Here is a 25,026-nt window from a genome sequence, read left to right on the forward strand (position 1 = left end):
ACCAGTGAGTGGCTTGCACAAAAGAAACTCAGATCTGGAGACTAGATATCCAAAATTACGTGTGTGCAGGTTTGTCCTGACAGCTGTCGGGGAGAACCTGCTCCGGGACTCTCAGCTCATACACGCCTCTCTCCCAGTTTCTTCCCTTTAGAGCCCCAGCCATGCCGGCTTAGTTCCCATCTTAACGTCATTCGCTCTCTATCTCCCAAGACCCTATCTCAAGTAAGATCACATCCAGAAGTCCTGGAGGTTGAACTTCACCAATATATGTTTTGGAGAAGAGTCAAAATTCAACTTGTCACAGTAGAAATGGCCGGCAAATACAGTTTCATAGAAATATTTTGATGGAGCCTTTCAAAATATGGGTCTTCTCTGTCCAATAGTAATGGGTTATAGAACAGAGACAAGGCAGTAGGGAAGCAGATAACCAGAGACGGTCAGCTAAAAAGTCAGATGACCATTCCCATCGCCACCCAGCCCAGTTAAGAATGTTTTGAGACTATGCTCCAGGAAGATAAAGGAAATATCAGCACCAAATATGATTTTAAGAAAACTGTCAAAGTCTGTTGCCAGATAGTTTATCACATTCTGTGAAGATGTGTCGCTGTTTTAACTTACCTAAAACACCTGATTGGTTTAATCAAGAGCTAAATGATCGATAGCTAGGCAGGCGAAAAAAGGCTGGACTTCTGGGGAGAGGGAGGAATGGAGAAGAATCTAGGCGCACAGGTGCCAACAGCACAGAGAGGTAAAAAGCCACATGGTAAAATGTAGATTAATAGAAACTGGTTGATTTAAGTCATAAAGGCTAGTTGGGAACAAACCTAAGCTAACGGCCAAGCTTTCATAAGTAATAATAAGTCTCTGTGTCATTATTTGGGGGCTGGTGGCTCGAGAAAGTCTGACAAGTCTAACTACTAAAGTCCAGTTTCCTTGCATTGGGAGAAAGCGGTCTGCTGGGTAACAGGACACGGACATAGGACGGTCCAGGGAGCTGCATCCCAAAGCAGATTACAAAGGCTTGATTTTATGCCTTTGAGTGTTCCTGAGTGTTTCCTCCTCCCCTCAGGATGTCTGTTAACAGAGAAATTCCTTCATGATTCCTCCTGAAGCAGAGGAAGTGCCCTGGAACCCCTGTGAGGGATCTGGTGCTCTGAATTCCCTTTTCTTAAGCAGTTGGAAAAGGCTGTTGATTCACCTTGTGTAAGGCCCCGCCCAAACCAGGAGTTCCTGAACCAAGGGAGCCTGAAGGGCTAAAGTTTCTTGCTAGGGATTAAACAGGTACAACTTCTTTGAGTTAAAGGGGACAACTCCAGGGTTCTCAAGTGAGTCTTGGTACCAAACAGCCTTAGACAAACACAGGGTCAGAATGCTTTCCTAAAACTGCTGTGTATGACGGAAGTCAGCTTCTCCTTGGCAGCTGCCAGCTCACAAAACACCACCATCAGCCTTGGAGGTTCTCATCAGGTGAGGAATAAAGGCCCCACTAGCTGCCCGACCAGCTGCAACACTTGATCCACGTCCGTGAGAGTCAGTTATCCCCTCCCCCTACTCCCACTTCCCTCCATAGTAGAACAACTGGAGTGGAGGAAGGAGGCACAAGAGACCCACCTGGCTAGCAAGCACACAAGAAACTGAACCACTTTGTCGATATAAACAAAGTCCCCTTACGGAGAACGCAGTCAACGGAGATACCTTTAGAAGAGAAGGCTGGAGGCGGAAGAACACGGAAATCCAGTGACTGACATTTCCGTTGCAGCTCGCTGTGGTAAAACACAGCCAACTTCAGGCAAGAAAAGATCTGTTTCTCTTACCGTTCCTGATTACAATCCATCCAGAGGCGTCTGTCCGCTCGTGCAGGAGCTTGAGGCGGGAACTGAAGCGGACTGCTAAGTGAAGAAGGCCGCTTACTGGCTCCATGCCTGTAGCTTTCTCAGCTTGCTTTCTCAAACAACCCAGGACCACCTGCGCCCAAGGATGGCTCCACCTACAGCGAGCTGGGTCCTCCTACCTCATCCATTAATCAAGAAAACGCTCCTCAGCTATGGCCACAGGCCAACCTAATAGAGAAAATTCCTCAACTGAGGCTCCCTCTTCCCAGGAGACTCTAGTGTATGTGAGCTGACAAGAGCGAGCCAGCACAATGCCCAAAGTCACTCAGTGAGCTGGGCCTGGATCTTCAGAAGCCAGGCCTGTAAGGGCAAGAGACAGTCCTCGCTTAGGGTGAAGTGGCTTCCGCTCTGTTCCATTTTAAAGGTCACTGTCCTAAAACAGAGACAACAGCAAACAAAACGAAACAATTAAAAAAAAAAAGACTCATTTGCAGTACAGCCAATCTGTCATTCTCTCAGGCTAGAAACAAACTAGAACCTCCATTGGCATCTGTAAGAGCCAGGAAATAGGGCACTTACCTGACCCAGCAGTCAAGGTAGAGGCAGCAGCGAAGGCAAGAGTTTTCTAGAAACTGTGTCACTGGGTCCTAAAGTAAAAACAAAACATTTTTCTACTCCTCGGGTTTCCTAATGCCTGATTCCTGAGGGCTGACTTGAGGGACTGGCCTCCTGAGAGTCCTCAGAATGTTTACAGTAGGGTGTTGCCATGGTAATGGAGGTTTCTTGTAGACACCATTCTAAACTAAGAATCTACTTCTGGACTTGTCCCGACTGCTGAAAGGAGGGAACCACATGGAGAAAAATCTCCATAAGATCAGGCTGTAGGGCATTTTCTTAATTAGTGATTAATGGGGGAGGGTCCAGCCCGCAGTTGGTGGTGCCATCCCTGGGCTAGTGGTCCCAGGTTCTGTAAGAAAAGAAGCTGAGCAAGCAAGACAGTCAGCAGCACCCCTTCATGGCCTCCACATCAGCTCCTACCTCCATGTTCCTGTCCTGACTTCCTTCAATAATTAACAGTGCTGTGGAAGCATAAAGCCAAATAAACCCTTTCCCTTCCCCAAACTGCTTCTGGTCACGGTACTCTGTCACTAGGGCGACAAAACAAAATTCAGATTTACAGGACAATTCTCAAGATCCCACTCATCTCAGAATCTCTGCACACACAGAGGGAGCACCTTCCAGGAAGAGAAAGCAAGCACTTGTTTGGTTTAGAAGTCAAGGGTCTCCACGTGTGTCAACATATTCATGCCCTAGACTTAAGCAAGAAACAATCCATGACCAAGAAGCCAAAGTTCTTACAGGATGGGTCTTGACTCATTGTCTTTTCTTAAAATCCAGAAATATTAGGCACAACTCATCCTCAAAATGTAAGATTCCTTTAAGCTTCATAATATACACCATGCTGCTAATTCATGGATTAAAACCTTGACAGAAGCTGGGCCTGTGGTATTCATCCATAGTCCCAGATAACCTGGAAACTGAGGCAGGAGGAACCCTGGAGTCTGAGCAACACAACAAGAACTTCAAAGAAAAAAAAAAAAAGAAATTCAACAACTACATACAGATCAAGATATATGCCCTGAAAAACTCATTCCACAAGTACAGGAGGCAAGGACAAAGGATGCCAAGGTCACGATTCCAGCGCCTACCAAAGCTATTGCTGCAAGTGCCTGTGTCTACGTGGACGGGCAGAATGTAAGCTAAGAACGACTGCATTTTATTTTTAAAATATTTACAAGGAAATCATTCACAAATTTGGCTACTAGGGTAAAGCAATAGAAAATGGAATTTCCTAGTTTTCTACAAGGTGGAAAGTTTATTCTAGTACTTTTGATTATAAACCTATCGCCATAAGGGGGCTAACACCCACCTGAAAAACTATCAGTAGCACCATGGTCTGCAAGTTCATATGGTTTGGTCTCGTGTCTCCCCTCTCGCCTCCCCTCCCCACCGTTTGGTTTTTAAAAACAAAACAAAACAAAACAAAACAAAAAAAAAAACAAAAAAAACTGGCTATCCATTCAATATGAAAACTTACTACATTACCAAATCTTTCCAAACTGAACACATGAGATGCCAGTGGTGAGCAGGCTGGCCCACTGCACAGAGTGTTCTAACAACCTGTCTGCTATTTAAAATGACACGCACTCTCAGAAGCAGTTTATCTAAAAGCATACTAAAGTATATAATCATTTTAAGCTTAGGGAAAAGTACAGACTTATCTTAGTAAATATCAAATACTAAATATTTGGCTACCATCTAAAGTAATAGGCTATAGAAGCTAAACATATGGTTGATATATGTTCATCTTTAGGCCTGAACACTGAAACAAACACCAATAAGAACACTAAAGGCATTTAATAAAGACTAGACAGAATATCAATGAGTGTAAAAGATACAATGTATCAGGTGACGAATCTGAATGTGAAAACCATGTATCTATTAAATATGCCTGACTAATTTAAAAACAGGAAGCCAATTATTGTTAAAGTGCTATTCGTTCAAGCTCTGGGCTAAAACCATTACCTCAAAGTGACTTCAAAAAGAAACAAATCACAGGGCAAACACTCATAATAGATATGACAGGCACTGCCAAAAAATGTAAATTGTTCTTTAATTAAATAATGCCATTCTCAAGTGATATAGAACAGTCATCTTGACAGGATTACTTTTTTATATAAATATTTATAAATTAAAAATGTCTCTAGATATGCCAAAGAGCCGCAAAGCATACCTTACAACAGCGGCTTAATGCCTCTTTTATTTATTTTTTTTTTTTAAAAAAAAGCACTAAATTCCTCTTCTGCTGAAAGCCATTTATTTCTCTGGTATACGTGAACAAGGTCACTGAGACACTTGCCTCTCTTAGAACAATGTAAAGAACAACAATCATATATGTTTTAAATCGGGGAGATCATAAACATTAGGACATAATCATCTTTTGATGCAGTAAGAAAATAAATAAATAAAAATTGAACACTGTAACCTGATGTTTGGTATTGACAAATCAAGTGTCAACTTCACATACGAAGGACAACGAAGTCTGGTTATATTTTTAAATGTTCAATATGTCACGGTATTTGGGCTAAAGACCTTTAGACTATTACATGTTTCTTTCTTTTTTTTTTTTTTTTTTTTTGCTTAAAGGAATGTGATCCAGTCACCATCAAGCTGCTATGGTAATTAATTTGAAGCTGGGGTGAAGTGACCTTCTGGTCCATGGCACAAGTTACATCTATCACATTTCTGTCACACCGAACTGGCGAGATCTCATGTTTATATACTACAATACACACTGAACAAGCTGTCAGTCCCTCACAGTTTTTTAGAAAAATATCTACATTTGTTCTTATGGATGTCAAAATGCTACACCATCATTTTTTTAAAAAAAAAAAAAAGATGCACATTCATACTGTGAAGTTATTAGGAAAATACTCTTACAAGTAAACTATAGAAAGATAAAATACACTTCAAAAGTATGTGGGTTGTTTGTTTACAATATTCTATAAAGTGCAGAGAAATCCTAAGGAGAGGGGACGCTACCCCAGAATGAGTTTAGTTACAGCAACTTTTGCATAGCAACACTCAGAGGAGGCTGGACGTGTCCATTCCTCAGGAGAAGGGTGCACGAGGTTCTTCAGAATCAGATTGTGTCTTGGCCAGAAGTCTGTTTTCTTCAGGAATGGTTGCTGATGCCAAATCTCCGTTAAGTGTGTTTCCTGAACAGTGAAGAGGTCCTAGGAAAAGGGGAGTGGGAAGTTAAACATCTAAGCAATGCTGACTTTGGGTCTCTGAGAAACGTCTCAGGTCTGTAGGAGAAATAATTCTACTACTCTTTTGCTCATTTGATAGAGAAACTCACCAAACACCCCACAAGAAGAGTACTGTCACGTAAAAACTTTCGGCTGGACCAGACTGAGAGGCAGACAACACTCAAGAGGCCCTGGGTTCAAGCCCCATCACAGAATAAATCAGGCCTGGTGTGAGTGCCTGTGATCCCAGCAGTCAAGAGGTAGAGGCAGGATGATCAGGGATTCTGTCAGCCTCCAGCGCACAGAGTTCAAGACCAACCTGGGCTACGCAATACTGTCTCAAAAAATTGTCAACTGAAGATTGCAATATACTTAATACTAATATACTAATATGGTAAAATGTAAATTCTCTGCTTTGAACTAAACCATTAAACAGAAAGAAATTGAAGAATAATACATCTCACCTTGCCAATGCAGAGGCTTTATGGTAAACTGAGACGTACATATATACCTGTGTGAATGTATGTGTGACATGTTTGAAACACTCCTAACAACTAAGTTTGTGAATGTCTTTGCCTTCTAAATATTTGAAAATGAGTCAAGTATAGTAGTGCCTGCCTGTAATCCCAACACTGGGGAGGTAGATACAGGAGAATCACCAAAAGTTCAAGGTTAAGGTAGTCTACATGACAGGTTACAAGCCAGCCAGAGTTATACAGAAAATAAAAATTGGCTAACGAAATGAACTGGTGGTGAAGGCTTGCTTCATAAGCAAGAAGAACCAGCTGGCTACAGAAACGAGCCATATTGGTTAGCTCTGGGTTTGATTAGAGGCCCTGCCTCAAAAAAAAAAAAAAAAAAAGTGAAAGCCCAGCATGGTAGCACCTGCCTTTAATCCCAGCAGGGAGGCAGATCTCTGAGTAGGAAGCCAGCCTGGTCTACAGAGTGAGTTCAGGACAGTCAGGGCTACACAGAGAAACCTGTCTTAAAACATGCCCTCTTCCCCCAAAAACAAAGGAAGCAAAGAGTAACAGAAGGTAACAGCTCAACCTTGGCCCTCCCCCACCCAGACAAATCAATCCACACACGCTTCACACACAAACACATAAAAAAAGATGAAAAGGTGGGGCTGGAGAGATGGCTCAGCGGTTAAGAGCATTGCCTGCTCTTCCAAAGGTCCTGAGTTCAATTCCCAGCAACCACATGGTGGCTCACAACCATCTGTAATGAGATCTGGTGCCCTCTTTTGGCCTGCAGACACACACACAAACAGAATATTGTATACATAATAAATAAATAAATAATAATAAAAATTTTAAAAAAATGAAAAGGTAAATATTTTTAAAAATGTATCTGAAAGTGGCCAACGGTTTGTTTGGAGCCAGCATCTTCCTCCAGAGGAGCCTGCTTAGGTTGCTAGGCTAGTAAAGAAAGGCTACGGTTTTCAGTCTATTCGAAACCACAAAGGCACGTCTGCTGGCTCCTCCCACTCGATGACGTGGCTCTCTGGAGGACCTAACCACCATTTACTGTGTCATTTCCCCAGGGAACAGATCCACATTCCACACAACTGACATCCAGTGAACTCTCCATGGGAGGTAAGGACTCTCCACAGGTGACAGTCCAGTCACTGAGAAGTAAGTGTAAAATGATATTCGTGTTCCCTGGAAACCATGGTCCTTGCGATCAAATGAGGCGTATCCTGACACACTGGGAAAGCTCTGGCTCCTCTGAGATAAACACAATCTTAACAGAAACCCTAGACTCTCCTGAAAGGACAGTCTGCTGCCTCCAACGCTAAGGAGAAAAGGTATAGGGATCGGGGTTGCCATAACCACACAGGTTGCTCTCTTTAGCCATTTGAAGGCAGACACATAATGTAACATAGCTCTATTTTCTGATTTTCAACTTTTATTTCCTCTAGAAGTCTATCTGCAATTAATGATTTTTCTACAATACTTTAAAATGGAAACACGTAGTAGTAATAAAGACATAGTCAATAAAAATGTCTCTAAGATAAAGTATCTACCAATGATCTTCAGCACCTCTTAACTAAATAAACAGAATAACAAGGCTATTGGGGAGACAACCCGTGAGCACCTGTGAGCTGGGGGGGGGGGGCTCACGTCCCTCTGAGGAATTCACCTAAAAGCAATGGACAGTGGTCCAGTGACAGTGTGTTCAGTCCCAGAAACTACGAGAACCTGGGACTTCAGTTTTGCTGAAGTGGCTGAGGAGAGCGAAGGGGTGGGACTCACTCTCTGGGTCTTCAGGGGGGGCATCATTACAAGAGTCCGTGTCCGAGTAGGTTCTGCGGCGGCGCTGAGGAAGTCGGTGAAGGGCAGAGGCTGCGTCTCTGATGGAGCAGCTATTCCTGCATGTGAAATTAAAAAGTGTTAAGCTATGGGCATTAAATAATGGAAAGACCCTTTCTTGACCGGGACTTTAAATGGCTTCTCTTCAAGGCCAAGCATGGTGGGCACACCTATAATCCCAGCACTCTGGAGGCAGAGGCAGGAGGATCTCTGTGAGCTTGAGACCAGTATGGTCTACAAAGTGAGTTCCAGGATAGCCTCTGAGGCTTAATCCCTTATGTGAGCAACATGCCACTCATTTAGAAGGGAAGCGTGCTGACAAGTGGGTCTGCCTGCAATGCGGGCAGGAACTCAGAGGCCCTGTCCTAACAAAGATATCCTTCTAGGAAGAGGATCCAGTGAGGCAGCAGGCAGAGGTGGGCTGCGTATACCTGAGAATTCTCACAGGTTGCACAAATGCATACGTAATGTCAACCTTTAACTCATGGAAAGAGCAGACTGAAGGAGACGCCAGAAAGTTTAGAGACATGAACTCACTGATGGAAAAAACAGAAGATTAAAACGGTGAACTGGAAGCTAGGAAAACAAAGCAAAATGAAACCTTTTCCAGGGCTAAGTATGTGGCTGAGTTGGTAAGGCGTTTATGTAGCATGCACAAAGCCCTGAGTTTGAACCCCAGCACAGCATAAACCGGGCCTGGTAGAGGAGGTGAAGGCAGGAGGATTAGGTTTAGGCATGCTGGACTATGCCCGGTTTGAGACCAGCCTGTGCTCCATACGGCCCTGTTGCCAAAACAACAAAACAAAACAAAACAGTTTTTAAAACTCAGAGCTGGAGACATAGCTCTGCAGTTAAGAGCACTGGCTCTGAAAAGGATCCAGTCTAGACCTGCGAGCACAGATCCAAATCACCACCACCACCTGAGGGCACTTCTGCTTCGGCTTCTGCTTCACAACGGCTCAACACCTCTGCACAACCCTGACACAGCAAAGGGAAATATTATCTAGCCTTTTTATAACTTATTGTCCAAGGGGGGGGGGAGGGGGGAGGATAAAATAGAAACCTTTCTATCATCAAAATACGTTCACTGTCAGACGACTTAGCTTCTACCGTCCTGTAAAGTCCAGCTGTGAAGACGCCCTTATACCCTGCAGCCGGCTATATAAAAGTTCCTGGCTGCTTCCTCTGCACAGATCACTCAACAAGGATTATGTAATTGCCAGAGAAAAGGACAAAACAGTGGCAAGGCTCGATACTCAACAGTCAGCCTAGAGAACCATGCTGAGGAGAACTAATCTCATCACTCTCCAGAGAACAGAAGAGGGCAAGTCTAGCCGCTGAGCGCGCACACCTCGTGACAAGCAGAGCGCCCGAGAGCTTGGACACTGGCAGGACCCACCTGGAAGGTGAACTTTTTACAGTGTTGATGTGAATATGGCTTCCTTCCTTTCAAGTGAGCAACAGCCTAGCATGAATATATGACACTATAAAAAGCTGAGGTAAGAGATGGCTCAGCGGTTAAGAGCACTGGCTGTTCTTCCAAAGGTAACGAGTTCAATTCCCAGCAACCACATGGTGGCTCACAACCATCTGTAATGAGATCTGGTCCCCACTTCTGGCGTGCAGGCAAACATGCAGGCAGAATACCGTATACATAATAAATAAATACATTTTAAAAACCTGAGATAGAATGTCCTCAGTCGTGGGCACGTGACTACAAATTTCTCTCTAGCCACTTGCTATTATTCCATTATTGTTTAAACAAAATCTATTGCTCTGTCTGCTCAGCCTTCTTCTCGAAGAACTACGACCCCATACTTCCTGATATATTTCAAAAACCTAAGAAGCACGACAGCCGACATGGCCACGTTCGGGTTAATTCTCACATGTGAGTTTCCTTTCCTCAGCCCTTTCTGAAGCCGGTCCCAGAAACAAGAGCTAAGCAATACACACAAAGCTGCGGTGAGAAACCAAGCCAAACCACGCCTACTCCACAGAGCTGACATCCACAACGCCTGGCCTGGGCCTGAAGAACTTCCCCATGGGGGCGTTATCCAGACAGAACGTAGTCAGAAGGAATGGTTAACCTACCTCTCTGAACTGCAGGAACCAGGGTGGCTGGCGGAACGCTTCATCTAGAAATATAAAAGAGAATAAAAGACAGCTTAATGTTTAGTCAAAGAAAATAACACACCTCCAACTTATTGTTATAATTAACATAAATGGATTCAGAGAAACAGATGCTTGGAAAAGACACTTATCTTTTCCAGACAAGTGACAATCTGAACATGTCAAACGTTCCCCCGAATAACTATTAACTGAAAATTTGTCAAGACGTACCAAAAAAAAAAAAAAATACTAAGCTTCTAATTATTTATGTGTGTTACATAATGGTAAAGTATAAATAATAGTATGTATAGAACTAATCTATGTCATTTTTAATAATAAAAGGAGTATCTAGCAAACCAGAAAACAGTCTGAACCAATGTCTTTTTCTCCAAGTTGTAGAGGGCACGAGCAGAACCTGCCAGCAAAGCTTCTCCCAGGCAGCTTACACACGGATGTGTGTCAGGACAGTTTTCACGGAAAGCGACATTAGTGTATCTAGTCTTTAAAGGACTCAGAAAAAAAACTGAAACCTCGAATAGGCTTCCAAAGCATTAAAACAATGGAAGGGCTAAGGATGGAGGCTCAGTGATGTCCGCCCACCATGCACAGGCAAGTCCAAGTCTCGAAACTCTAAAATAGAATGATGTCATGTTTAAAGGTGGGGAAATGTCTGCTTGGGCAGGATGATAATAAATATGGTCAACACAAAACATAATTTAGAAGATCCAACTTGCCTGCCAGAAAGTAGAGGGCAAAACAAGTCCAACGGTTATTTCAGCTTAACGAGGTGACAGAGAAGCTGTCTATGCTAACAATATACTTTATACACACGGGCTAACCTGCTGTATGAATGAATGCCTTCTGAATGGGCAACTTTGGCTGCCAGCTGCCAAGTCCCAGTTGAAGTGACAACATGTTTCTCATCCAAAGGCTCCAAGGATGGCACAAGATGCAGCTGGACACTGATGCACCCTTTCAGTCCTTTCCCTTAGAACTAGTCACCCTCCCAGGACTGGGGAGATGGCTCAACAGCCCCTGTGAATGCAGCTTCACAGACAGGACCCGAGTTTGCTTCTGAGAGCTCACACCGAGTAGCTCACACCCACCTGTCACCTAGATCCCAGGGGATCTGACACCCTACTTCTGGCCCCTCCAGAAAGCTCAGCATAAAAGAGACATCCTAGCAAAGACTCCCTGACAGATGGAGACAGAAAAACCTCATCCAAAATCAACAGAAACTTTCCCAGTTCATCTGACCAAGACACTTATGGACACTAGGAGTCCAACGTTCATCAACGAACACGAGACTTAAATAAATGTAGGAAATGCTCCGCAACCGAAAATGTTGGGGTGGGTGGGAGAACACAGGAGTGAGCTGGGCCCTCTTCTCACATGTGATCAGCCAGTAGCAGTAGAATCACAGCAAGGGCATGCCTCCTCCCACGCACAGGCTCCTAAGCATTCTCCAAGGAGCCTGACCTCACCGCAGGCTCTTCACCACATGCCAGGACAGACTCAATGGCAGGAAAAGCACAGGGAGCTCACCACCCCCAGCCAAGAGTTCTCGGTGTGCAGACTGCTCAAGACATGGACATGAAGCACCTACCACTAAGTGGCTCAGCTCCTTCACAGTGACCTTCTGACACAGAAGACATTCCACAGAGGAAGGGCCAGAGCAGTTGAGGCATTTTGCCTACTTGAAGAATCAAATACAAACACTGACTGTAGAACGGCTCCCACTGGAGGTGTCGAGCTCTGCTTGGTAATACCCTCCAAGAGTCAAACATCTCTCTGCAACAAGGCTTTCATCAAGCAGACAGGAGCGCCTCGCTTCCTGTGACAACACACACTGCACCATACACAATGCTTCCTGGACACACAAGAGTGGTGGGGCAGGCCATTCTCAGGCCCTTCAAAGTGGAGAGATCACGGCATCACTGCACACGCTGAGTTCCTCAGCTGAGAGGACCCATTACCAGCACAGACAAAAGCAATGCAACCCACCCGCCAACACTTTCCATTCCCACCCTAACGAAGAAAAGAAAAAAGAGTCAGGTAACAATGGAAGAGAGGCTGAGACTGTGTTTTGTTGGTAAAGTGCCTGCCACTAAAGATTTGAGTTCAGATCATCGGCCCTCAAATAAAAGCCACGCATGATGGTGGATGCCGGCACCACACACAGGGAAGGACAGGCCTGGTGGTGGACGCCGGCACCACACACGGGGAAGGAGACAGGAGTGGTGGACGCCGGCACCACACACGGGGAAGGCAAACTGCAGGCGTGGTGATGTACATCTGCAACCAACTACAGGGAAGGTGGATTGAGGCCCAGAGCTCAGCAGTCTAGACTACTGATGAGCTTCATGTTTGGTTTATGACCCTGTCTCAAAACGAAGCTAGAAAGAGAGCAAGAGGACATACCTGACAACGAACTCCAATCTATACACATATGCCCCCCCACACACCACAAAACAATTCATTTATATTTAACGTATATGCGTATTTATATTCCTAGAAGGAAAATAAGAAGTTCCCACCATCTGAACAGGAGAAGGCGACACAGGAGAAACCAAGGGGTCCGGATGAGGCAGCTGAAACATCTCAGGTTTAAACTTGGCATTGGCTATCTTCACACAATCCTCAAGGGTGGTGATGAATGTATTACAGGTGGCACTGAGCAAGGAAGAGGCTTCGTTCATGTTCTGAAAAATGACAAAGACTGAGAAGACTCATACTCAACCATGAAATCAGGCACATCCTGAGAATCAAGTGAGAAAGTTAATGAAAGCTAAGACTCATCACTAAAAGAGAAAACAAACAAACCCGAAGTTATCTACTATATTGGTGCAAATGGCCCAGAGAACACAGGCCAGAATGCTTCTTCCTGAACCTCATCTCCAAGCGCCTGAGTGGCTGCAGAGACAGGCCTTGACTCCCTGGAGACATGAGCTGCTTGGATGCTTGCCTCTAGCACAGAGACAGAATTCTGAAAGCCCCGCAGAGCTTACAATAGGAAGCTCTGCCGGGCTGGGAGTAACTCTGTGATGATGTTTCTGTCATCCTATGGAGTGGCTCAGGATGCCCTGGGGGGGGGGGGGCAGTACATGGTGCAGCCTGATCCCAAGCAAATGGGCCCTTTTTGCAGTACCTCTACGCTGGGAGATGAGCAACTCTCGTCACGGTGAACAAATTCCTGGATGGTATGAACCTGCTGCATTAGGAGGTCACAGTAGAGGCGAAGTTCAGACATTTTGGTTTTCAGAGATTCACTGGTCTCACTTATCTCTAAGAGGAACATGTATAAATCTCCAATGAGGTCATTTTCATATTCTTTGGTAAAATAACACAACAAGCGTTTTAAAAGCAGGCAACGGAGGCTTAGGAAATGGCTCAGTCAACAATACGTCTGCTACATAAATGTGAGGACCTAAGTTGGATCTCTAAAGCCCACGTAAAACAGTTGCACCCAGTGGTCTGTAATCCTCGCACTGGGAAGGATCCCTGGAGCTTGCTGCTCAGCTAGTGTACCCATATTAAGCTCCAGGTTCAGCTGAAGTCTCTGTTAGAAAAATAAGACGGAGAACAACTAAGAGGGATTTCCAGCATAAGCCTCTGGCCTCCACATGTACATGTACCCACATACAGCACGCAGGCACGCACACACACATGCATGCATGCACAAACACACACACACGTGAACATGCTCATGCACAGAGCTAACACACACAGATTGTTACAGCTGGAGATGTGAAGTCTTTGAAACAGAATCCTAGAACCCTAAGAAACACCCTCTCCTTTCCTTCACATAATTCAGGAGAGACAACTGTTAGGCTTACATCTGCCACGGAGTTTACGTAGGCTGGTTTCCACAGACAACTCATGATGACTGTGTGCTTTTAAGATGGTTATTTAATGACTTTATTTTGTCTTGTTTAGGGATGGAGAGGGGAGGGAGGAAAAGGAGGGAGGGAGGGAGGAGGAAGGGAGGGGGAGAGAGAGAGAGAGAGAGAGAGAGAGAGAGAGAGAGAGAGAGAGAGACATGCATGCACACATCAAGAAACAAGTGGAGAGGGTAGAAGACCCTGAGACCCAGGGATTGTGCTGAAATCATCCGGCCTGTGCACGCACCTCTGCCCACAAAGACACCTCGCTAGCCTGACCACTGGGTGCTTTAATGCCCAGCATTCCCACCCCATTCCCCATTCTCTCCCACGTGAAACCTGCATTTCTACTTTTGTGAATGAACCTTTGCCTTTTCCTCATCCATTTTTTCCAGTTCTGATATTACTTTTACTTTTAATACATAAATTCGCAATCTGTTAAAGTTCTGATACATTAAAGACAGTATTTCATCTACCTACATAGCACCAGCACTTCTCCACTAATCAGCTCCCCTCCCGTTTTCTTCAATGTGTATTTTAGCATACAGACATTGCTGGCTTCTAGGTAAGAACAGCCACTCCACATAAACATCTGTTAATTCTCTTCCTTTTGGCTCCCTTCTCGCATTTTACTGCTCAGAATTTTTAAGGCAGTGCTCACTTGCTTCTCCTCAGTGACTCTGGACAAACTCTGCATCCAGCCAGCATCTCAGCTCTTCACCGGCCATTATCTTTTAAAGTAGAAATCAAAGTTGCGGGGGAAGAAAAACAGCAGCTACATAGTAGATGCTGGTCTTTCAGAAGTTGGCTGAGCCAGGCCAGGGGAGCTGCTTCCCCGCAGAAAACAACAGCGGAGGAGCACTCCACAGATCTGACCTAAATCAATTCTTGCGCAAATTTAAGAACATTCCCTTGTTGTTGTTGTCGTTTGGAGGAAGGGGTATGCTGTGCATGTGTGTGGCAGATGCGCACCCTTTGAGCTACACAGCTGTCAAGGCCAGAGGCTGAAGTCAGGTGCTCTCCCTCAACCCAGAGCATCCCGTTCAGCCAGTCTAACTAGTTAGCTTGCCACTGGGGTCTCCTGCATCCACAGGGCAGCGGGCAGCCACACCCACTCAGCTTTTGTGTGGATTCTGGGAGTCCAAGTGCACACTCCAGTCCTCAGGCTCTTTGCTCGCTGAGCCATCTCTCCAGCCCCGTCCACAGCACAAATTTATACCTCTTAAGGGTACAGTTCAGTGGCATTAAGAACATTCAAAGGCTGCACAACCAGGACCATTGTCCGCCTAAATAAATTCTTATTTTTCCCGACAGAAACTCTGATCCCAATGAACACTAACCTCGTTCTCCTTCACGTAGGCACTACACTATTTTGCCTTCTTTTTTCCCCTGCTTTATTTACTCATTTAGATCGTCTCATTATATAGCTCCAGCGAGCCTCAAACTCAAACTCCTCCTCCTCCAGAATCCTGCCTGTGCGTCAACACTCGTGCCCATTCTCCTTTCTGTCCGTATAAATCTCGCTAGCCTTGGCGTTTGAAATGAGTGCAGTCAACACTTCTCTTTTCGAGACAGGCTTATTTCAGCTACAGACTGTGTCTGTAATGTCATCATGTTGCAGTGTGTGCCGGAATTCCCTTCCTTCTTAAGGACGAATAATATTCCACTGTACAGGAACCACATCTGTTTATTAATCAGGTATCTGGAGACATTTGGATTGATCCAAATCTTTCAACTACTTCTTGTCCTTCATTTCCTTTAATTTTTAAAAGTTCTTTCTATGCATACATGTTTGCAAAGTACAAGCTCAAGAGCAAAAGTGCCCCCTTCTTTTGAGACGGGGTCTCTCCCTGACCTAACGCTCACAAATTAAGCGAGGTTGGCCGGCCAGTGAGTCCCAAGGGTCCGCCAAGCTACAGCTCGTCAGGGCTGGGATTATAAGCACGTGCCCCTACGATTGGCTTTTTACATGAGCGCTGGGCATTGAACTAGGTCCTCGTCCTCCTGCGTCTTCGATGGCCAGTTAGCCGCAGTTTCCCATACCACTGAACTTCCTTGGAAACACTTTACTGACCTCAACGCATCAGCTGACTGAAGCGCTGGTTTACCACCTGATTCTCCTAAACTGAGACCTTCCCGCAGTTTACCACGTGATGGTGATCTAGGTAAATCTTCCACATCGCTAATTTCCTTCCGGTTCCCGAGAGAGGACAGCCTCACTTATGCCTACAAAGTTATCATCACCTTTTTCTTTTGCGGTCCTGGTGTCAGTCAAACAGGCTTTGGAGCTCCCCAGGGCAACCAGCCACCTCTGTCTCTCGGCGGCGTTGACTGCCTTCATGTAGAAATGCTGCTCTCCGGGAATAATTAACTCCATTCTCGTGTTGTCTGCCGAATGGACTGTGACAACACACAGGAGAAACAGAGTTGGACTCAAAGCATTTGGAGGCCACAAGGCATAGTATTCGACGCTTCAGGGACTTAAAACAAACAAAGACACACACAGCACAATCTGGGTCACCCTCTAAGAAGCCCTAGAAGCACCGTAAAAACAACCTTCTCCCTAACACCCAAGGTGGCAATGGTACCAAAACGATGCCAGCACACAAGAGCAAAACAGACAACTAGAATTTCAACGTTGTCATCTGAAAAAGAAAGAAAGTTAAAAATTGTGTCTCCAAAACATCACTTCCAGGAGACGTGGCAGGTGGGGGGGGGGGGGAGAGCACACCAACAAGATCGCTAAAACCCAAAGCCAAAGCAAGCATTACTCAGAGAAATTAAATACCAAGTTCAAAACAGGGAGGTGGACTATAGTAGATCTTTTATTTTCTTTTGTTTGGCATTTACTTGCTTATTAATCTGTCTGCCTGTGACAAGGTCTTATATGTAGCTGAGGCTGGCCTGGACCGCACTAAAGAACTAGGCTACCCTCAAACTCTCTTCTGTGCTCTCCAGCACTGGGGTCACAAGTATGCGCCACCACACCCGTACAGTTCTCTCCGAACTCATTTACCATGATGTTTCCATACCTGTGTATATGTCTATCTGCTGGGACTGTGGCTGTCAAAAGACACCATTAACAGAACAAAAGCCAAGCCGGGGGGGCGGAAGGGGGGGGGTACCACTCTCATGATACAAAGAATGGCAACAAATCACTATAAAAGACAGCCAAGCTCAGAAAACCAGACCAAGAGCTGAAAGGGGACTTTTCAAGCAGAGGACATGTGAGAAGCAAGCTCTCCACCACGGTGCCACCCCCTCAACCCTAAGAAATGTGTCCCTGGCATTTCATTAATATGCATAGTGCACTTTCCTTGGGTCCATTATGGGAGATATACAGTATTATGGCAATGGAGGAAAAGAGCTTAGTCACCCCCTCCCCAATACAACAAGGAAAAGTGGGAGTTTACAGCCAAGGTGGGTGGGGTGAAGAACTGAAGATGATTACGAAGAAACCTCTTGGGCATAGAAGTCTACTAAAGTGATCTCATAAGAGCTGCCTAGCAAGGGCAAGAAGGCCCTGAACCCAGTTCCTCAAAGAGCACACACACTCTTTCCTCCTAGCCACCTGTTAGGTGGTTAGTGCCGAACGGACACTCCCTGACTGTGCTCCTTCAAGGCTTTTCTACCCTGGCTCGTAAGCTACCTACACAGCGGCACTCTGAATGTTCCCGGGTGATGAGGACACAGCAAAAATGAGCTACACAGACCCCGGCAAAAAGCGCATGGCAAGCTAATACTGGTAAATGTTTGGGTCTATGAAAAATAAAAGACACAAAAATGATACCCCAAACTAATGTATTTCTATAAGTTATACAGCCATGACACTCTTCCATTAGAACAGTAACAATTCTTAATTAAAGGATGAACAGAGAACACAGCAGGCATGTACACTCTGGAGAAATCATAATCTACCCCAGGCTAACAACGTTCATACATGATGAGAGTCCTGGCACGAAAGAAGAAAGCAAGACTTAGTACCAGGCCAGTCTAGACTACACAGAGACCCTGTCCCAAAACAAGGACGAAGATGAGGAAGCAAAGGAGGAAAAGGAGATGAAGTGGTGGGGGGGCTGCATTACTAAGGAGTCTGAGATAAAGATAAGGGGCAGAACTACAGTTAAAGAATATGAACCCAGGGACTGGAGAGATGGCTCAGAGGTTAAGAGCACTGACTGCTCTTCCAGAGGTCCTGAGTTCAATTCCCAGCAACCACATGGTGGCTCACAACCATCTATGATGAGATCTGGCTCCCTCTTCTGGCCTGCAGGCATATATACAGACAGAACACTGTATACGTAATAAATATTTAAAAAAAAAAAAAAAAAAAAAAGAATATGAACCCAAAGCAGAAAAGAAGAAAGAGGAAGAGAAGAAGAAAAGGAAGGAAGGAAGGAAGGAAGGAAGGAAGGAAGGAAGGAAGGAAGGAAGGAAGGAAGGAAGGAGAAAAGTTTCTTCCCTCCTTGGCTAATCTCCCTTAGAATTACCATAAAATCATGCCAAGTAGACTCCAGTGAAAATGTAGTTCACTGCATTAATCTCAAATAAGCAAATACACAAGACAACAGGATGCCTCTGGGTATTTGATGGCTTTGAGAAAAGCCCTCAGGCAGGACTGAAGCCCTCAAACTGTGGGGGTGGGAGATGGACATGAAAAAGGCCTGGGGGGCTGGGGGGGAACGGGACTAAACATTCATTCCTCTGGTGCTATTTCCCCTTTAGTTCTCCTTGAAGAATTTCAATCTCCTCGTTATCATTTCATCTGATTTCATTCTACCCTCTACCCTTTCACAAGAACAGATCACATCACAGTCTGCCAACTCTCCAAGAAAATTACCCCAGGACCTATTACTTCCCCTTTTGGAAGAAAAGGAACCCGTTTGTGCTCGCTCAAGCTCAACTGCAGTCATCAAGAACCCAAGCTTCTAACTTCCACTCCGCACTTAAGGAGAAAGCACTTGCGGCTTCGATGCAGGAAACATTTATAGAGGGGGGCATACCACACCTGTGCTCAACAGTGTTAAATGCTATCCTTGGGTCCTGAAAGGAGGACCTGAAAATAAGATAATGATGAGAAGTCACTTACTCTGCTCATCTGACGCAGGCTGTGGAGCCCTCTGCCTCCTTACCTTTAATCTCACAAACAGCCATCTTTATGCTTCCTTTGCTCCCTTTGCAGACGTCATCCTGGGAGTCGTAGTAGGACAGGATCCCATTATCTAGAACAAACCATCGAGGCTGCCAACCTGGAGAGACCAGAAACCAAGGCAGGTTAATAAATGACTTTCACCACATAGAAAACTGATTTCCACCACGCCTCATTAATTCTGGACTCCCAGTAACGTCCACACAGTGAAATTTTTAATGGCCAACACTTGGCCAAGATGTCCCGCGATCTCTAGATAGATAAAGAAGGGACTATTTTTGTTCTGACTCGCTACCTTCTCTTTAACAACCCAGAAGATGCAGCCTCAACCACAGCTGCACCCAGGCACAGCACAACTGCCTCTTTCCAGTATATGTGTCGATGTGTAGCATTTCTTCTCCAGAATGCTTGGAACCAGCAGCATTTTGGATGCTGGATTTTGGATTTGCATACGCACAGTGAGATATATGAGGAATGGGACCCAATCTAAACATGAAATTCATGCCATGTCACCTAAAAGTAATTTTACATAATGGTTTTGTTTGACTATGCCTTATCAAACAAAGTTGGGTGTGGCGTTTTCCTCTTGTGAGTGTCCTTCAGCCCCTTAAAATGTGTGTGTGTGTGTGTGTGTGTGTGTGTGTGTGTGTGTGTAATAACTGGGTTTGGAAGCATTTCCAATTAAAGCTGCTCATCCCGTAATGGAAAAAAAAAAAAAAAAAAACTACGGAAACCAGAGGTTTTGCCCCAGTTCTGTTACCATTCTTGCTGGTTAACCTAGAGTAAGTATTTTCATCCCAATAAGTCTTTAATTCTTTCTCCAAAATAAGTGGACTGAACGAGTGGACCAACCTTCAGGTATGCAATGCAACCTTCCTTCCCTGATGGAAGATGCTGCCTTTAAGCAAATGCCCATGAAGATGGGGAAAGCTAGTGAAATCCCCATTTTTTTAAGGCAGATGTGATACCCTATAGAAAGAGCTGATTCCCACCTCCCTGCCCCCCTTCTCCCATGCTCCACAGCTCAGGCAGAAACACTACTGACTTCAATCGCTCATCTCGCTGACATTTCCTCAGCTGGTAAAGCACACACCTATCACTTGGTTCGAAGGCAAAGCTGTAACCCACAGTGATGGCTTTCCTCAAGACTGGACCTACATTGCTCTTGCAAGTCAAACTCGTGTCCCCTGGACCCTTATCAAGCATGGTACCCATCGACAACTCAGCGGTCACGCTGGAAGCAGCATGACTGTCCTCCCTCTTTCCATCATTAAGTCACTATACAGTGTGAGCCGTTGGAAGGAAACATGCCAAATGAGAACACTCTGGCCAGAGGCTGCGGAACAGTTCGTTAGTCCACGTTTTCCGGGATCAGACGGTACCAAGACACAACACCTCATTTTTATAAACTGACACAAGACATAAAAGTCAGGGCTCACCAACACTTTCGAAATGACAGTGTTGTGTTACAGTTAGTGTTATCAAGTCGATCTTCCAGGTGGGCCTGAGGTGGGCTCTGTTGATGACGGTAACTGAAGTGTGTAGACCCTTCCTAATCGTGTGCAGGACTAGTCCTGGTCAGGGGATAGTAGACACTACAGAGTGGAGCCAGAGCTGTGCACTTGTCCGCACTCACTGCCCTCTTCTGACTTGGGACATGATGAAAGTAGCTGCCTTTGCTTCCAGGACCTCCCTGAACGGATGAACTATAACCTTACACTATGTGAACTAGAACCAAATGAACCCCTCTTTCGAGTTGCCTTTGTTTGTGAATTTAATCACAGCAACAGGACACCAAGCCGGCACAAACAGGTTATTTTGTACCTTCTATGGCTTGCTTAGGAAGACAGAGGGTGTTATACCCACCTGTTCGGAAGGATAAGCCAAGCAAACTTTGAGCCCCAGGAAAATATATTTGCGGGGAGGGCTTCCAAATTAGAAGGAAAGCTCTTTTGGTGTTTGTACATTATCTTGTTCCTCAATGCATAAAGATACCCTAACATACAACAGGTGATTTTTAAAGATGTATTTCTCAAGGCTGGAGCAATGGCTAGGAGGATACTAGCTCACGCTGCTCTTCCAGAGGACCCAAGTTCGGGTTCCAGCTCCTCCTTCAGGCAGCTCACAAGCACCTTTGAGTCCAGCTTGAGGAGCATCCATGCACTCACACACAGCCACAAATAAATAAGGCGAGAAGGGTGGGGTGGGAGGAATTTAAATACAGTAATCACACAGGAAAGTCTAGAAAAATGTAAAGGAATGTCAAAAATAAAAAAAGGTTGTTGGGGCAGCACTTGCCGAGCATGTACAAGGAAACACAATGAAAATAATTTGTAATGCATGTCTACAATGACTAAAAGAATGAATTAGTACTAGTTCTCTGTCGAAAATTATAAAGAGGTGGTGAAAATATAGTCTTCCACCTCAGGTCCACCTAGGCCAGTAACATAAAGGCTTTCGCAAACATTAATGTGCACGATTGCATTATTATGAGGCAACAGCTCTTCAGAACAAACGGATCAAAACGATTCCTTCAGAATCTGCAGGCTGAGAAAGTCATACAGGTGAGTGGCTACGTCTAATCACACGCCGGCTAGTTATCACCACACACCTTTTTGAAGAAATATTTAATCCAACTTCCTCTAACCGGTTCACATTTTATAGTCCAGTAAAAAGACTGGTAGGTTATTTCCTGTTTCAGTTTCTATTGTAACAAGCAGTTTTCTCAAACTACCACATGTTACAGTAACCCGTGCTATCCAAGAAAAGGAAGTCAGGATTAACGCTGTCATTACCCTAAAGTCCTTAAAGACCAGCCAGTATCAGCAGCTGCTCATCCTTCTGACCCAAGAGAGAGAAACACCTCAGAGCCAACTTTACATTTTTAAAATGGAAGCATCCCAAACAACAGACTTCATCTGCTCTTCAATGCTTACTAGAAGTTAAACTATACTGCACCCTAAAAACTAAAACCCCATCTTGTGCTGGCACTCAGTCCAAGAGACAAGGCCCTTCCCAAAGGACCACATTTCCCCTCCAGTTAGGATTCAGGGAAGCAACTGCCCATTGCATCAGACCACGCAGAAAATGTTCCTCTGGCATGACCTCCAAAGAGTGCTCAGAAATGTTTGCCTCTCTGAGCTGTGGGCCTGACAGTTAACACGCCTCAACCAGCAATCTTTGCTGTTAGCAAAAAGTATCTCCTTAAAGTTTTACTGCTTCTAGTAAAAAAAAAAAAAAAAAAAAAAAAAAAAAAAAAAAAAAAAAAAGTGTCATTTACACATTTTTCCCTTGAGGCAGAAAATGTCAGTGTTTTACAAATATTAAACCACTTGCTATGGCAAATCTGGCTCAAGCCAGACACAACTAAGCATTTAGCCCTTACAAGGTTTACCTGCAGATTCCCACAAGATAGGAGGACACTAGCTGCGTGCATCATAGAAAGACTACCGGGCTCAATACTATACTTAGGGCAGAGTGAGTGGGCAGGAAGTTAAAGACCGACCCTTCTCGGGACTAAGAATCTGAGGACTGCCCAAATTTCCCTAAAGGCCGCCAGTCCTCCCCTAGTTTGGTGAGATCATGGGATTCAGAAGCTGGAAGGTACCTCTGGGGACAAAACAGCTAACCATACGGAAAGAATACCACACTTGCCTTTAAGTGTTGGTTGTGGCAGAGATCACAGGATGTGGACCTAAGGCGTCTGTCAGAAGCCAGACTTCCAATATCACAGGCAGGGACAGTTCCCAGCTGATGGTGACATTTCTATACACTCAGCTTTTCTTCTAGCTGCCTCACCAGTGAAACCTGCCTGCTCTTTACGTGTTACATTCCCAACTACGCCTCACAATGACCGGCATCTCCACCGTGTTGAAATGCGCTTTCTCACAATTACCCGAAGCTCAAACGTCACTGAAAACCAATCCCTAAGAAAATTCTCTGAGAACAGCTTCCCAAAGCACACTTGATGAGCTCAGACAACCTCAACAAGTGGACTTTCAAACCAGCGGTAAGACAATGCAAAAGAACACAGAAAACATCTTCAAATTAAATGATTTCAGAGAGAGAGAGAGAGAGAGAGAGATTAATTAACAAAATGCTGTCCACAGAGCGTGAAGGAAAACAGAGACTGTAACGACACGCATAGGGTGAGAGGGGACTGTTCACTGTTCCCGAGGCACAAGGGGCCACGCAGGTTTCCGAAGGTGCGTGTCCCATCCTCGGGATGGTGCGCAGACTCGAACTCCCCGTCGAAGCGGTCCGGAATGGGCCCCAAGAGGGGCAGCGAGCGGAGGGGTGGGGAGATTGGGAGTGGAACTGAGTGCCCTCGGCTTGAGACGAGGTGACCGAGGACCAGGTGGCCCGCAGCCCCGCGCCGCCCTCCCGGTACCTGTGAGATAGTTGGTCCACTTGTACAGAACCCCTTCCATGCTTCAGAGCCCGGCGCCGCGCATCCTCCTGGCCCGGCGCCGGCCGCGCTGCTGCGGAGGCGCGTGCCCGCAGCCCTCCGCCCCGACCCGGCGACCCTCAGAGGCCCGGCCGGCGGGCGCCGCGTGCTGCTCGGAGACCGCGGGGCGCGGACATCCCCAGCGGGCACGGCGCGGCGACCCCCGGAGCCCTCCCGCTCCGCCGCCGCCGTCGCTCCACGAGCCCCTGCGCTGCCCTCCTGCGCGCCCGCCTTCCTTCCCCCCGGGCTCCCGGTTTGTTTTCATTGACCCCGACGTCGCTTTCACTTCCTGGATGAAAGGGGCCGGCTCGGCTCGCGAAACCCCTCCCCGGCGGCGGGGCTCCGGGACGGCCGCGTGCCCGAGGCTGCGCCGCGCGCCCTCGTGGGGCGGCTCTGCGGTCCCCGGTTCCCCGGCTCTCCCGCTCCCCCAGCATCCGAACTCCCCGGTCACCCTGCCCAGAGCTGCGGCCCAGGCCTCGCCTCCTTCTGATCTTTTCAATAAAATCAAGAGTTGCTCATTTCATTTTGCTTCCAGGGCTCATACCCAGGAAAAGTAGGAAGTTGTTATCACCTAGGAAAAGCTGGGAGCACTGGCATGGGCCTGTAATCCCAGCACTCTGGAGAAGATGACAGGCCAGCCTGGGCTACAGCGGGGGACCCTGCTTAAAAGAAAGAGGGGAACAACGAGGGACACGGAAGTAGTATACCGTGGTGTGCTCCCTCACGGTCTTCATACCAAACATGGAACTAGGGCTGCAGGCTTCCAGGCAAAAGTGCTTGCTTCTGGAAGCTTGATGACCTGAAGCAACACCCTGGGGAACCAAGTAGTGGAAAGAGAGAATGACCTCTCTTTACCCTTGGACCATGTCACACTCCGCACGCGCGCGCACGCGCGCGCGCGCATACACACACACACACACACACACACACACAAATTTTCTTTTAATGTTTTCATGCTGTACATCTTGATGCACGCCCTTAATCCCAGCATTCAGGAAATAGAGGTCGGATATCTGCTTGAGTTCCCAAGCTTACCCTGGTCCTCAGAGTGAATTCCAGGCCAGCCAGGGATAGGTAGTGAAACCCTGTCACAAAAAAGGAAAAAGAAAGAGAGAGAGAGAGAGAGAGAGAGAGAGAGAGAGAGAGAGAGAGAGAGAGAGAGAGAGAGAGAGAGAGAGAGAGAGAGAGAGAGAGAGGAAAAGAAGAAGAAAGAAAGAAAGAAGGAAAGAAAGAAAGAAAGGAGGAAAGAAAGAAAGGAGGAAGGGAGGAAGGGAGGAAGGAAGGGAGGGAGGGAGGAAGGAAGGAAGAAAAGGAAGGGTTAAGATGGAGCCAAGCTTTGTGTTTTTGTTTTTAAGTAAAAGGCTTTCCCTTAGAGTTTTTAAAAATCTCATTTGGAAGAGAGCAACACCTTAGCATACTGGACAGTAATTTTCAGATTTAGGACGTTTTACAAATTCCAAACAATCGGATAAAGCAGGCTC

The 25,026-nt window shown here is 45.9% G+C and overlaps 1 protein-coding gene across 1 annotated transcript; it reads right to left on the reverse strand.

Moving 5' to 3' along the window:
- Window positions 1-4,489: 4,489 nt before the first annotated feature.
- Window positions 4,490-23,667, reverse strand: Plekha3 (pleckstrin homology domain containing A3). Its single transcript, XM_038336720.2, has 8 exons — window positions 23,489-23,667; window positions 19,082-19,198; window positions 16,194-16,349; window positions 13,217-13,353; window positions 12,606-12,770; window positions 10,051-10,094; window positions 7,903-8,018; window positions 4,490-5,629 (listed from the first exon to the last, which is right to left on the reverse strand). The coding sequence occupies exons 1-8, from the start codon at window positions 23,526-23,528 to the stop codon at window positions 5,505-5,507; spliced, it is 900 nt and encodes a 299-aa protein (XP_038192648.1). The 5' UTR covers window positions 23,529-23,667; the 3' UTR covers window positions 4,490-5,504.
- Between the last annotated feature and the right edge of the window lie 1,359 nt (window positions 23,668-25,026).

Source organism: Arvicola amphibius, chromosome 7, assembly GCF_903992535.2.
Source record: "Arvicola amphibius chromosome 7, mArvAmp1.2, whole genome shotgun sequence".
In the NCBI taxonomy this organism is placed as follows: Eukaryota; Metazoa; Chordata; class Mammalia; order Rodentia; family Cricetidae; genus Arvicola; species Arvicola amphibius.

Excerpts from the sequence above, each read along its gene's own strand:
- Plekha3 (XM_038336720.2), bottom strand. The coding sequence starts at position 23,528 with ATGGAAGGGGTTCTGTACAAGTGGACCAACTATCTCACAG. Across the intron at positions 19,199-23,488 it reads GTGGACCAACTATCTCACAG|GTTGGCAGCCTCGATGGTTT; the intron begins GTACCGGGAGGG and ends TGGTCTCTCCAG. Across the intron at positions 12,771-13,216 it reads GCTCATCTCCCAGCGTAGAG|AACATGAACGAAGCCTCTTC; the intron begins GTACTGCAAAAA and ends GTCATTTTTCAG.